This window comes from Centruroides vittatus, unplaced genomic scaffold (genome assembly GCF_030686945.1).
Source record: "Centruroides vittatus isolate TY-2023 unplaced genomic scaffold, ASM3068694v2 contig_347, whole genome shotgun sequence".
In the NCBI taxonomy this organism is placed as follows: Eukaryota; Metazoa; Arthropoda; class Arachnida; order Scorpiones; family Buthidae; genus Centruroides; species Centruroides vittatus.
In genome coordinates, this window is record NW_027122171.1 from 1,062,247 (window position 1) to 1,076,600 (window position 14,354).

The 14,354-nt window shown below is 32.8% G+C and overlaps 1 protein-coding gene across 1 annotated transcript in view; it reads right to left on the reverse strand.

Moving 5' to 3' along the window:
- Positions 1 to 10,330, reverse strand: part of LOC136974316 (protein pellino-like) — a 29,776-nt gene extending 19,446 nt beyond the window's left edge. The window contains exons 1-2 of the mRNA XM_067269168.1: positions 10,203 to 10,330; positions 9,885 to 10,062 (exon numbers count right to left, since the gene is read on the reverse strand). Of these exons, the coding sequence (XP_067125269.1) occupies positions 9,885 to 10,060 (176 nt within the window). The 5' untranslated portion in view covers positions 10,061 to 10,062; positions 10,203 to 10,330. The remainder of the gene's footprint in view (positions 1 to 9,884; positions 10,063 to 10,202) is intronic.
- Positions 10,331 to 14,354: the final 4,024 nt, after the last annotated feature.

Sequence of the window (14,354 nt, forward strand, 5' to 3'; positions counted from 1 at the left end):
GAAATTGGCTGGAGAAAATTGTACACCTTTTGAAAAAACAGTGGTGCTTTCATTTGATGAAGTGAAAATTAAGGGAGTTGAAGAGTATGACGTCTCTGCAGATGAAGTTCTAGGACCTTACAATCAAATGCAAGTCATCATGATAACAGGTCTTTTTTCAAATTGGAAGCAACCTGTTTATATCGAGTTTGATCAAAAAATGACAAGAGAGATACTTTTAAAAATAATAGAACAACTTTATTTACTATCATATAATGTAGTAGCTTGCGTCAGTGACTGTAGTTGCAGTAACATAAGTTTATGGAAAGAAATGTGAATATCAATGAAACATTTTTCCTTCATCCATATATAAAAAATCATGTATATATATTTGCAGATGCTCCTCATTTACTGAAATTATTGCAAAACTGGCTCATTGATGTAGGTTTTAAGTTTGAAGACGGTTCTGTAATAAATAAAACTCCATTGCAAGCCCTAATTTCTATTACCGATACCAAAGTGAATTAGTGTTGGAAAATTAATGAAAAACATTTAAACTGTCAAAAAAGCCAGTGCCAAAATGTTAAATTGGCAGCTCAGATTTTATCAAATACCGTAGCTACAGCTCTTTTACACTACCTTCCCGGTACAGACAAGAAAATGGCAGAGAGATCGGGTAATTTTATTAGAGACGTAAATATGTGGTTCGACATTTTTAATAGCTATGCACCAAAAGGTTCTCTTCCAAGCAAAAATGGATATGGTGTAGACTTGGAATTACAAGAACATTTAAATAAAATGATAAAAATGATCTCGACAATGGGAGCAAGTGAAAACATGACCTCCAAATTTTCCAGAAAGGAATGATAATCTCAATGAAATTGCTAATTGATCTTTTTCATCTGCATAAAATACATCTGCACTCACAAGTTAAATCAAGATTGTCTAGAAAACTTTTTTTTTCAAATTAGAAGCCGGGGTCCTAATGAACATCCAAGCCCATTGAATGCTATATATAGGATTAGATTGATTATTTTAAGTATTTTAGAGTCAAAAGTAATACTACAGATCAAACACAAGAGGAATATACACCCAAAGTTTTAGAGAAAGCACATGTAGAAAGTATCAAGTGAAATACAGACCAATATACTGAATGTAAAACTACTTTTTCTTCAAATATATCTTCAGGAAACTCTTCATGCAATCCGGACTTTAACACAATCTCTGAAGAAACTTTCTCACAATGCACTCAAGTATATAGCAGGATATCTTGCCTGTAAATATAAAGAAAAACTCCCAAACTTGGGTAATTCCACTAGCAAAATTAAAAATTATCACAACTATTGCATTCCATTGTGGGTGCAGCATTTATCTTATGGAGAGCTTATCAAACCCACTGATGAATGGCTAGCAAAAGTTATAGAATGGAATAAATATTTCGAAATATATCACGATGAATCATAAAAAAGGCCACGGAGTTGTACAGAATTTGTCAGTGGAAATATCAAAACAAGTTTTACCTTTTTCTTTAATAAAAGATTTTTGTAAATTAAGAACTATAATAAGAATTAATTATAGAAACTTTAAACAAGAAAAATGTAAAATATTGAAAAGATTGCCTTCTGAAAATGGTGATTGTCAAAAAAAATTTTAAAAGTTAAGTAAGATAACCACATAATAAAAAATATAGCTCATTAATTTATTAAATACGTATTAGACAAAAGACTTGTAAATTTATTTACGTACACTTATTAAATCCGAAAATTCTATAGTAGTTTACAGTTAGTAGTAATTTAGTAATTAATTAAGAAATGATTTAGTATTTTATCGTATTTTGTTATTTGAAAGCATCTGTCATGTTGAAGTAGAGGGCTTGCTGTGACGTCACGTAGATCCAAGGTCACGCTAACAAATATACGGGATCTGGCTATCCTTGTAGTATATAGTCCTTGAGTGCAAATGCTTGCAACAATCACAAGGCAGTGCTGTCAGATGCAAGAAAATAAATTTGTTTATTTGAAAAATTACAAATAGGACATAATTCCGTATACGCTATACAGTATTGTTATTCAGATGATGATCGCTGATCTAAACTAAATTCATAGGCCGTTGATAGTTTGGGGTCATCTTATAGGACAGATAAGCTAAAACTATAAAACTTTGACAAAAATTTATACCTCATCTTATCTGCCAAGATATATGGTATTTACAATAATCCAGATAAAGCTCAATATATGAAAAAGGTTCATAAATATGTCTAACATAGTTTTGAAATGAAATTGTTAACAAAGCTGTAGTAAAATTTCCTTTCATACAATTAAAAATTAAAATACAATGGAAATTATTCCTTAAACTGTGTATAAATGCATGCATATGTAATTAATGTGCACTATATATATAATTACTATATTGTTGATATTGTTAACTAAAATTTCAAATTACTACTATATTAGAGAACTATATCATCATCATCGCTCCTTCTCCTGTGCCATTGCCATATTTGTGCAGTGCTGTTCTTGGAGGTGTATATTAGGGTTTCTCATTTCCTGGTCTTTTGCTTGTCCTGGGATTCCAGAATAAAATTAATTATTTTTAAGATACACAAAATATCTTGAAATCAAATGATTAAAAAATTGAAAAATAATTATAAGTAATTTAATACATTCTGTAACCTCCAAAATCATTAATAATGCTGTGTAAGATATATATTAAAAATTACCTTTGAATTATGTAGAAATGTTCACAAGTAGAAAAAAAATTATTAAAGTTTGCTGGAAACTGCACACAACAAAAATGCCTTTGAATTGAGTTGAAAATTAAAAAAAAAAAACTTTGATCAAACTTCTAACTTAGAAAGTAATTTTTGTTTTCTTTAAATAAAATATAAAAATTTACAATATTTTGTATTATAAGATTTTAAAAAGCAAAGATCATCAATACTCCGATCACTCAATCTAATTCTTATTTTAGTAATGAAAAGTCTTGCTACAGAGAATGCCTTTTCCGATTCAATTGATGTGGGTGGAATCGTTTTTAATACATTCAAGAGAAGACAAATATGTGTTTTTCACCTGTATCCTGAAAGATTTCTGGTTCGTTTTTGAGATTGTAGTACTTCTTTTGTTCTCTAGTATTCCTGATTTGTCTACCTCGACTGCTTTAGTAGAAACATCATAGCCCAATAATTTGACAGTTCATTTGTCTTTAATAATCAGGTTTATGAAGAAAAACTTTATACTTGAACACTTCGTACTTGTTTGTATCCTTGCCCAATTTGCACAACCTGACGTTATGCAGTTATTGAAGCTACTGAGCATGGTTAAAAATTAAGACAGCATAAGCACAATTATTCCAGATATTACAGGTTCTGACAAGTAAAGAATTTTCAGAGTCCTGCCACAAATAAGCCACATGTTAATTATTGACCATTTGTGACATGCCATAATAAGCAAAAAATTAAAAAAAACTAATAAGTAGGTTTAAAATTAATAAATACAGATGTATTCTGACAGTTTATGAGTTAATTATACTTTCTATTTGCAAAATTTTTGACTTTAACATAAGAGAAAAGTGAATTTAAGAAATTTGCAGGATTTCCCAGGATAAGAAAAATTTTGTGGGTAAAAAAAAAAAACAACTGGGATCCCATTTGAGAAACCCTAGTGTATATAGTTTAGCTTTCATCTGAACATTTATCACATTTGGAAGATGGCAAAACAAGCAGTTTACTTTCCTGGCTCTGTTATATCCAATTGATTTTATATATATATAAAAAATCAGAGAAAAAACTACGGGAACATTTTTGGACTTGGAACTTTGAAACATTGATAATAAAAAAAACATACGAGCTGAATAATTCCCATGACTTTTGTCATAAATTTCTGAAAGTTTACAGAAGGGAGATTTTAGTAAAAATCAATTCTCTGGTATACAGCTTTAGTAGTTAAAGGTTGAGGGGATTGTGAATCATATCTCCAGTAGAGTCAGACTCGTAATAAAGATTTTACTTGGTATTAACATTTACAATTTTTTTTATAAAATTCCTTTCTACCCTCAAAATTAGGCCTTTATACATATTTAGTTGTTATAAAATGGCAAAAGTTTTTTATAACAAAATCTCATAAATAAATTTGTCTGTGGCACCATTATATATGTTTAATAATACAAAATTTATTTTAAGGTCTCATAACAGCAAGGAAAGTTACACAACTCATTGTTGGATTTTTTAATAGTTATTTAACAACTCTTGCTACTCAAGATGCCAAATGGTACTGTACAGAAGTAAAATTTTAATGTATAGTGGAGTAGATCTGTATGAAGATAACTTGAATTTGTTTGTAGAAGACTGTAGTTCATGGCCAAAGATAGAATATGGTAACTGTTCTGCAGAAACCTAGGGTTCCACCAATAAAATCTGGAGTCTAGTGATGTATGAATGTGCAGTGTCTATTTGGGATGCAAGGCATAAAAAAGGTGATTGTAATCTTAGATTGACTCCTTTTAAGACATCCTATATATGTGCTAGTTATTTGAAGCTTTATAAACAGCAAGGACTGATTTATCGGTAATGGAACAAACCAAAATCACGATAAAATGTTTGAGAAGATAACAAACCATAAAAACAGTACAACTTAACCTAAAGCTAGAAGATCATTTTTAAAAATAACCTTAAAAGAATCCACCATATAAATAATAATACAAACATTAAATATACTTTAATTTAATTTGCCAATACTTGCAGCACAAGCCTATTGAATCTAATAATGGGAGTGGCCAGTCAGATGCCACTGGTATGGTACTGTACATACTACACTACTAGTGACTTGTGTCAGACGAGCATCATGTGTTGCCAAAGGGTTAAATCATTATTGCAACAGGTAGCATATAGCACTTGTCTGCACAGAATAAAAAGTGTTACCCTATGAAAAGTAAGCATTTAATTTTCACTCATCTAACAACTTGTACCATTCAGAAATGAAAAACTCTTTTCTTAATTCTAATAAGTGCCCTCCAGTAGCTGAGTGGATACAGCCACCAAACACCAGTAGTCAGTCGTGGGTTTGGGCATGGCTGACAAACTGGTCACGTGAAGTTTTCCAGGTTTTATTTGCGTTAGTAACATCTAAATAGAGTCCAGCTTCCCATAAATTCCTGAGATGAATCCCCCCCTCGGCAGATCACTCACATGTTGCATTGCTGTAACCAAACAAACCAAACTAATTCTAACGAGCAATTATTTATTGCGACATTGTCACAATGCTGGGCTGCAATTTTTTGTCACAATATTCACAATTCTTTTAGTGGTGGTCTTGCTCCTATACATCATATTTCTCTTGTTAGCAATAGAGTTGTGTTGGTCATATATCTAAGTCCATTTGGGGAAAAATTTTGAATCAAAGTAACATAACTTCTGGTCCAAACTGAAGTTCTTATATAGTTAATCTGGACCTCCTGATCCTAATTGTCTGGTCTGCTTTCTATGTCTGGTCTCAACGTTCATCTATCCAACTCCTTTCTCAAGATTTAGGAAGGACAGACAACAGGACAACAGTCAGAATTTATAGGTCTACAATTTTTTCAAATTTCAGCCCAATAATTTTTCTATAAATGCAATATTTACAAGAACATACTTTCCACAGTTTATATTTTTGCAACAGATTGTATAAACACTATTACCACATAAAAAGAATATAACAAACATCACAAATCCAAATGAATGTGTGTGTGTGTGTGTGTGTAGAAATATGCCCGATCATTCAGGTGATCATTGGATGTTTCTACACACACAAGAAAATTATTCTGGCATTTTTATGAAAAATTTTTTTTATTTAAACAAGTCATATGAAGTCTTTTGGATGTTAAGGTTAGCAACTTCAAATCACAATGTGGGCCATCACAACCACTGATCACTTTTCAAATATTAACAATAGACCAGTATTAATTATCATCATTTACCACTCTGTTTTTCAGGTCAGCAAGTACTTTTGGTCGAATTACTTTAACCTCCTCCTGCAACACCCCTGTTTTTCTATCAGACCAGTAGTATGATGGTGTTCGAATAGGAAAGTACATAATACAAGATTACCAGCCCACACGAAATATGTTTGTACCTTGAAAACCACTTGAAAGTTTAAATATTTGGTCTGTTTTTTGTGAAATTTGATTTATTGGCAGATTACCATTGGCATCATATTTTTTCCTAATATTAACTCTAAGAAACTACCATTCACTTTCAGCTGTGAATGGTAGTTTCTTAGAGTTACTATTAGGAAAAATATGACATCTTAAAGTTTTTAATTGGTATCTACTTGACCAATGAAATTCTGCTTTTTTATACTATCTAAGTATCACCATAAACATGACAATAGCAGACTGAAATAACTAAACTCTTTATATGGTTTTTGTTTTAATGTTTGTAGTTATATAAAATCAAATACTATAATATAACAAAAGGTTATCTTAACGTAAGGGTTTATCACACCGAGCAACCAATCTAACACATTTTAAAAATTCTTTATTCCTCTACTGTACACAACTTAAAGAATTTTTAAGATGTGTTAGATTGGTCATTTGGCATAATACTTTGTAGTTATATTATCTTATAATATTTGATTTATATAATAAAAGGGTTAGAAGTATGAAATAATCTAATAATCTTAATCTTTGTTGTTATTTTTGCCAGGGCAATGCCAGACTCATCTGCTAGTTTATCATTAAATGGAAGCCTAACCACCTACCTATAGCCAAATTACTTTATACATTAGAACCTGGTTAACCAAAAATCGGTCAGGGAAAAAATTTTGACTTCAAGTTAAAAGTTAAGGAATTTGAGATAACCAGTCTGATTTAACATTATACTAGACAACCCTGAGGGGAAAAAAAAATGTCTGAGTAAACCAGGTTCTGCTGTGACAACTGGGTGATGTTCATGTGTTACTTAATTTATTAAGAATACACTATTAAGTTATCAATTCTAAAAATATAAGCTCTGTTAAATTATAATATAAGCTCTAAATTCTTAGACAATAAGATATATTATAATTTTTTTTTTTTTTAAATAAAAATGAAAGTTCTGAATTTCATAATTGGATTATTTTAATCATAACTACAATGTGTAAAATACATAAATTAATACGACTTTCAAAGATTTGACTAAGATCACAGACAATTTATTTACAAATTGAAAGTTGCAAAATACAAGAAAATGAAAATATAGAGTGACTTAAAAGAATGTCTAATCTAAAAGGTTCGTATTAAATTATTTATAAATTTCAAGATTAAAACTAGTAATCGTAAGTGCAATTATGCAATTTAAGTAATGATCAAATCTTTTATACTTAAGAATGTTCTCTAAAAATATGGAAATGTTAAGTGAGGGGGAGGAAATCCAGAGAACAACAGGAATTTGGAATTTCCAATTGAAATCCCTTAATTTTTTCTCCATTTTTTAAATATTTTTTACACAACAACGAGGTGTCACATTATCTTAAATAATACATGAAAAATTAAAATCAAATGATGAAAGCAATTCATAATTAGTAATCTCTGTATAAAAGAAGAATTTAAAATTTAAAAAACATTCAAAACTATGTTTTGAAGACGAAGTGAAGAGTTAAAAATTTACTCATTTAATACTTTTTGAAGTTGAAGCTTCATAAAGCAGAAGTAAAGATTTTAAACAATTAGAGCAATGTAGAAAACAAATCTGATCAGTGGGATTGAAAAAAACTGATTTTTGGGTATACAGTATTAATTTTTTGTGTATATTATAAAAAAAAAAAAAAAAGACTATTTTTCTGTTGAATAAAATATAATCTATATACCTTTTGTTGTTCATTACTCCCACAATCTCACTCATATTGGAAAACTCTCAAGAACTATTACATAACGATTTCAATCAAAAAAAGCAAAATATCCGATCAGCATACATTTACCAAACATTCCATTTGCAATTCATCATTTATATTAAAATTTCTTGTATACTTATATGTATAAAAATAAATTTTACTTAAAAATTTAAAAAGTTTTATGGATTTTTAACCTTTATCGACTGTTGCCTTTTTACGTTTGTAACCGCATTAATCAGAGACAAGGAACCGATACTAAAAGGTATTTAGATGCTAGTATTTATTGTAACTATGCAATAAATACTAGCATCTAAATACCTTAGTATCGGTTCTTCGTCTCAGATTAATGTGGTTACAGACATAAAAAACAACAGTTGACAAATTTTTAACCTCAAAGTTTTAAGAAATCAACAATTGATTTTTTTATATTAAAATTATTCCGACAAAACTCCGCAACTCACCGGCAACAGTTAAGAAAGCAAACTCGGTCATACTGTAAGGAACCGAGTCCGAGCATTATTTTATTTTTTATTATTTTTCATTTTATTATATTTTGTTTGGGCTTATGTTTATTTAGGACGAAGGTTCCCCACCACTCTCTTATTAGTAACGAAAAAAGAAGATAAACCAACTCATGAAAAAACAAGCGCCGTACGAAAAATCTCGCGCACTTGCGCTGCCCAGCGGAAGTAAACAGTCCGCAGAGAAAAAAAAATGGAGGGGGAATCCCCACACTCATTAGCAAAGAAACACTTACTAAATCATAATAACATCCCAGAAAATTGTGCTAAATACTTTGTAAACAGTTTATAAGCTTTTGTCGGAAAATTAAAGCTGCCAGAAAGAAACTTAATGTTAGAAAACTAAGTATGTAAATAAGGGGAGTAACCCAGCTGAGTTGTGACGTCACCTCACAGCATAAAACCAGCACGTCAACCGAAGAAAACAATGCGATTTCCAAATCGAGGTGAATTCCTGGTTGAAGTCCAGATTGAGAATTAGGCGATCCAAGGTGTTAAAGAGGAATTCGATTGACGATAGCGAAAGATTGAGAAAACAGGTTCCTAGTATAGTGAGGTGACGGATAGACGTTTAGTTCTTAAGAGATTCTGTTCATAGTTCCTAAGTATTTGATTTGTCGAATTTTCATAGCTTAACTTAATATTAATTCCCCTAAGTAGCTGAGTTTATTGTCGGGTTGACTTGTTGATTTTCGTTAATAAATTTTGTTTTGGATTATAGACAATTGTACATAGTAAATTCTATTTACTAATTAAAATATATTTGAAACTTTTACTTTGACTTGATATTTTTCGTTATTCTTACTAACTCTTTTCGGTGCACGCGTAAAAGCCCAGGCCTGGCAAACTAATCTCGAATCCGCGTAAAGTACCCGTTAGGTTAACGGAAGTTTTACCGGCCGCAGTTAGTGTCAATTTCCTAAGATACTAAAAATAGTACTTTACAATACCACAGCACCAACATTTCCGTCACATGTTTCCTTTACACAAAACTCCTAACACAACTTGTCTCGAATGCAATTTCCTCCATTTCCATCGTAATATTTTAACTTCCCAAATAATCGACTTACCACGTACCGAACAACATTATTACATTACGGTCGTCACATTAAGAAACATCAAATTTAAAATTCTCCAATATTCCAATTATATAAAAGATTAATGGTTAAGTAACATTAACCATTACCCTAGGTATTGAGATGGCAGCTCGTCTCCTATTCCAGAATGACAGAAGCAAGGAAACAGTGGGGACGCACGTTCTAACCTAACCTATTCTAATAAATTACCATAATTATTAGAATAGGTTAGAACGTGCGTCCCCACTGTTTTCTTTCTTCTGATTGCTGGGATCGGAGACGAGCCACCATCTCGATACCTAGGGTAACATAAACCAGATTAATATTAAAGCTATTTGCATAAACTTGTACAAAAATTATTGAAACACACATTTAAAGTATATTAAAATCAATTAGATTTGTAAATAAAGTAAGTACATTTATAAATAGAAGTAAATTTAAATGCAAAGCAAGTGTCTCACCCTAAAATGACAAGTTCTCCGTAAACTGTCCTCCTTTTTAAACTATGTCCAACCTCATTCTGCACACATCTGTCAAGTATCGATGCACAAGGAGGGGATGGAAGATCCGTGGACGTTGAACAACATTGGTGAACAGATGGGTTATTTCCCAACATGTCTAAACGATGAATAATCATGTCTGTCGCAAACGTTCATCACGTTATATATTGATACATTACAATACAAAAATCTAAGTTTCTTTTTTTTTTTGTTTTTTAAATAGCTTTACAATGATAAAATTTAAATAAATTAGCACGAAATTTAATAAACGTAAATTACCTTATGTATGCATTCCACGATATTTCGAAGGTTAATACCTTTCCATGATATTATCACTTGACTTTCATCGGTACAACTTTTTGTTTTGGTCATCTACATTAATTCATCAATGGCTGCCATATTTTATATATATATTTTTAATTTTTTGTTTTGAGAAATAGTCGGTAGGGGCGGTAGTATCGAGGAAATTATATAAAATATTCGAAATATTACAATGATTATTATTTAAATAAATTCTAGTTTTAATATAATTATTTTATTACATTAAAAATAAATTTGATTAAATATGTATTATATTTTTACGAATAAATAAAGTTTTAATATTATTTGTGATTTACTCATTTTTGACCGCCTGTTTCTTTTTTTTTTTTTTTTTTTTTTTTTTTTTATATTTGTCGCTGTCGCCAAGGCACACCACTTTCGATAACAAATAAAGTCATATTACATACCTGACGAATTATCCCGGAATCGAAAATGTGACGTTGTATCTAATTACCTTCTTTGAATAACCGCAAGTGCTACCGTCCAATGGAATAATATCTTCGCTGCAGAACATTCGTTTACCATTACGGCCGGAAACGGCCTTCGCTAGTATATTGCACTAGCCTCCAAATGTTGACATTTTATTAAAAATGTTTGTCTGCATGCCAGTGACGAATTCCTCGGCTGAAAGGTCTTTTTCTTCTCTAAAAAGAATCAAGGATTTAAGATCGAAGCAGCAAAATAAGCTGAATGTCCTTGCACATTTTTTTTTGCATTAAAGCAGATTTAACAAGATCTGTCGACTTCAACGAAACAATTAAATCGTTTTCATGTACAAAAGCGCGAAAGAAGAAATCCTAGTAGATATTTTAGACGTCTTCAAATTCGATGAAAAGTTTTTTGTAGGTGTTAATGTTAGGCAATTTCATAAGTAGTGTAGTGTAATTTTGAATTAAAAATATAATGTGGTTTAAAAATTATAAAGATTGTTTATGTAGAGTTAGCCGACGGGAGAGAAAGAATGCCACGGCGGTCGAGCGGTCAAACTGTCTTGTGGGAGTGGACGGACTCACTGAGACGGGTTACCATCGAAAACCGTTTAATACACATAGAAATTTCCTTACAGTTTGCTCAGGTTTGATGAGGTAGATCCACACAAAGCGCGAGAATAATTGTCCACGAAAGAGTTCGACAAAAGTTCGTGTCTACGTGATTTGTAGTTCGACGTGGAATGTCCGTGGGCCCCGGGGCGTATGGCACGTCTTTCGGCTGCTTCTCTCGAGGCGAACCGACGATCTGGAGATAGCTATAAGACGGCAAATGTCGATGCTTCCTCCGGGTCCGAAAAGGGGTCTTTTTCCAAGGTTTCGGGAGCACACACGACCAAGAGAGGAAACTCACGCATCCAAACAAGACCAACCGATGTCCTTGAGAAACGATGGGTTTTATATCGTTTTCAAGGGCGTCGCCAGAGGGGGCAGAGGGGCAGTTGCCCCTCCCTAGACATGCGAAAAAAATTATTTAAATGCTAAGTCATTTATTGCCCGATTTATAATTCCCACGCGAAAAACCCAAGAAGATTATGTTTTAATTAAAATAATCTTCTTAAGCTTCTTAAAATTTATGAATCGTTTTTATTTTACCTACATACAATTCATATCCTCTATCAATTTATATCATCTTGCCCCCCCTGGCCCATTGGCTGGCGACGCCCTTGATCGTTTTCCTCCCCAAGTCGCCTCTCCATTGGTCTCTCATTGTCAGCTGGTGCCAATTCGAAACCCAATGGAGGGCGCGGAAGAGGTCATCGTCGCGACAGGACTTGATTCCTCTCTCGTCGCGTTTCTCGAATTCGTTTTTTTCCATTGTTTAAATATTTCAAAAAAACTTCTATTGAACAATGTAGACCTCCAATTTCGTCCCTTTGTGTTGTAAAGGGATATTTTTAAGCTCTTGTTAACATCTCCCATTCGGACCTCCTAGTCAATCCCCGGACGGCCGGATGGCCGAGCGGTCAAGGTGGCAGCCTACCGCTCTGGGGGACCCGGGATCGAATCCGAACGGGTCGAATAATCCCCAGGAATTTTTCGGGGGTGGTCCGTTCGGATATGTCGGGCCCCGTCCCTCACCACCCGGTCGCCCCATTGTGGGCCTGGCCGAACCCATAATGGGCCTACTAAAAAAGGCCCTCTTAGTGCCCACAGGAGTTAAAAAAAAAAAAAAAAGTCAATCCCCGTTCGGGTCCTCACACTTATGTGCTTCAAAAATAAACTATTACATATTAAATTGAAAATTATAAATCAACTTTGAAAGGGAACGGGGCGCAGAATTAATTTTCAAACCGCCACCCGAACTTAGACGTATTCACGTCAAAAAAGAAAAAGGGGCACGATCTACTCGGGCCCTATACCATGCTTTCGACAGTCTTTATTACACTTTAGTAGTCTATATTGTGTAAGGTAGAGGTGGAGAACCTTTTTAAATTGGAAAGCCACATCCTATTGTAAGAGGTTGCGTAAGTATTGTATATGCATTTACTCTATATCCATGGTTCCCAATTAGTGGTACGCGAAATTGCATGAAGGGGTACGCGCAAAAATCTAAAATCGGTCGATTTAAAATTTAAATGCATGAGATCAAGCAATCAAAAAAATAATGGGTGGACCATCAAAAATTCGGCAATTTACAGCATGATGCCGAATGCACAAATTCATTCATTTATAACTAAAAATATTCTCGAAATTTCATTTAAAAAATGCATTTGTGACAATACATAAATGAAATTCTTACGCAAGAAAGAAAAATTGTACAATTAACACAATTTGTGTTCGCGAAATTAACAGACAGAATTAACTTCGAATTTATAATATTAGTGTAGATTAATATGAATTTCTTCTATAAAGGGGTACGCGAGTTTGAGCTCTTTCTTGAAGTGGTACCGTGAAGATCCTAAAATCGCGTCGAAATCGTGATTATTTACAAAATCGCTATGTCGGGGAATTTCGGAAGTTCAACCGGACCTAGAACACGTGTCGGGCAGTAAACTCGACCGAAGTGAAGCACTTATGCTAAAGCAAACGCGACACGGTGATAGACGACGGGGGGGGGATGTCCAACAAGTGAGAGAGGGGCTTTGCCGGGGTGCTTGTATATAAGAGTTGGGATGTATACAATCAAAGAAGAGGAGAAGAGATTTATGGTCAAAGACACCTGTTAGATTAGATCACGTGAGCTCGGGACCGTCTCGGAAGGGGGGCGGGAGGACACAGAACATCTGGACGATCGGTCTAGTCAGATGTCCAAGAGAGGAGAAGGCAAACGGTGTAAATTATGAGGGTAGCTGTCAACGTTCAGGCGCCGTCTCCGGCCGAACTTGGTTTTCGTCTTGCTTAGAAACAATAGACTGACCAATCAGGAAAAGGGGAAAGGGACCCAAGACCAGTGGCGTGCCATGACATTTGATGATAGGGAAGCTGTGTTTCTGTAAGAAGCCGACTTACAGGGGCAATCAAGTAATTGCGCGTCAGAGCCCGTTCGTATTCGTTTGTTCGATAAGCCAGTAAAAACCGTATACTTCTTTAAATGTATTTTTAATAGATTATCTGACGTACTTAATAAATAAGAAAGTTCAATATAATTAGCTCCGTTATTAGATTCAATAAATTCCTACGCCCTCTAAATGCCAATTCTTGCTTTGAGAAAAAACATATAACATCTATTAATTTAGATATATCTATTAATCGTAATTATCTCGTTATAATTTTCAATATTTATTTTATATTGTCTACCAATGTTATATTCTATTCCGCTTTGATTTCCAAATTGCTTCAATTTTACGAAAGAATCGTCATTCGTCATAAATTTTATCGTCAAAATGTCGAAATTTTATTGTTGACGTATTTATATTTAATTTAGGCATTGGTCTTTCTCTTTTAATAATGTTTTCTTTTTCATTATATGGTTTTGAGCCAAAACTTTTTTAAAATAAATTTTTTAATCACTAACCACGATATAAGGGCTAAAATTAAAATTATCAAAAAAACTTACTTGGTAAAACATAATGTGTGATGAATATACATGCCTAGTACAAAAAATTCTTCAATTGTATGAATATGCTTTTAAAAAAACTTATAATTAAATATAACTTTGTGGAGAAATGTACATAAAAAT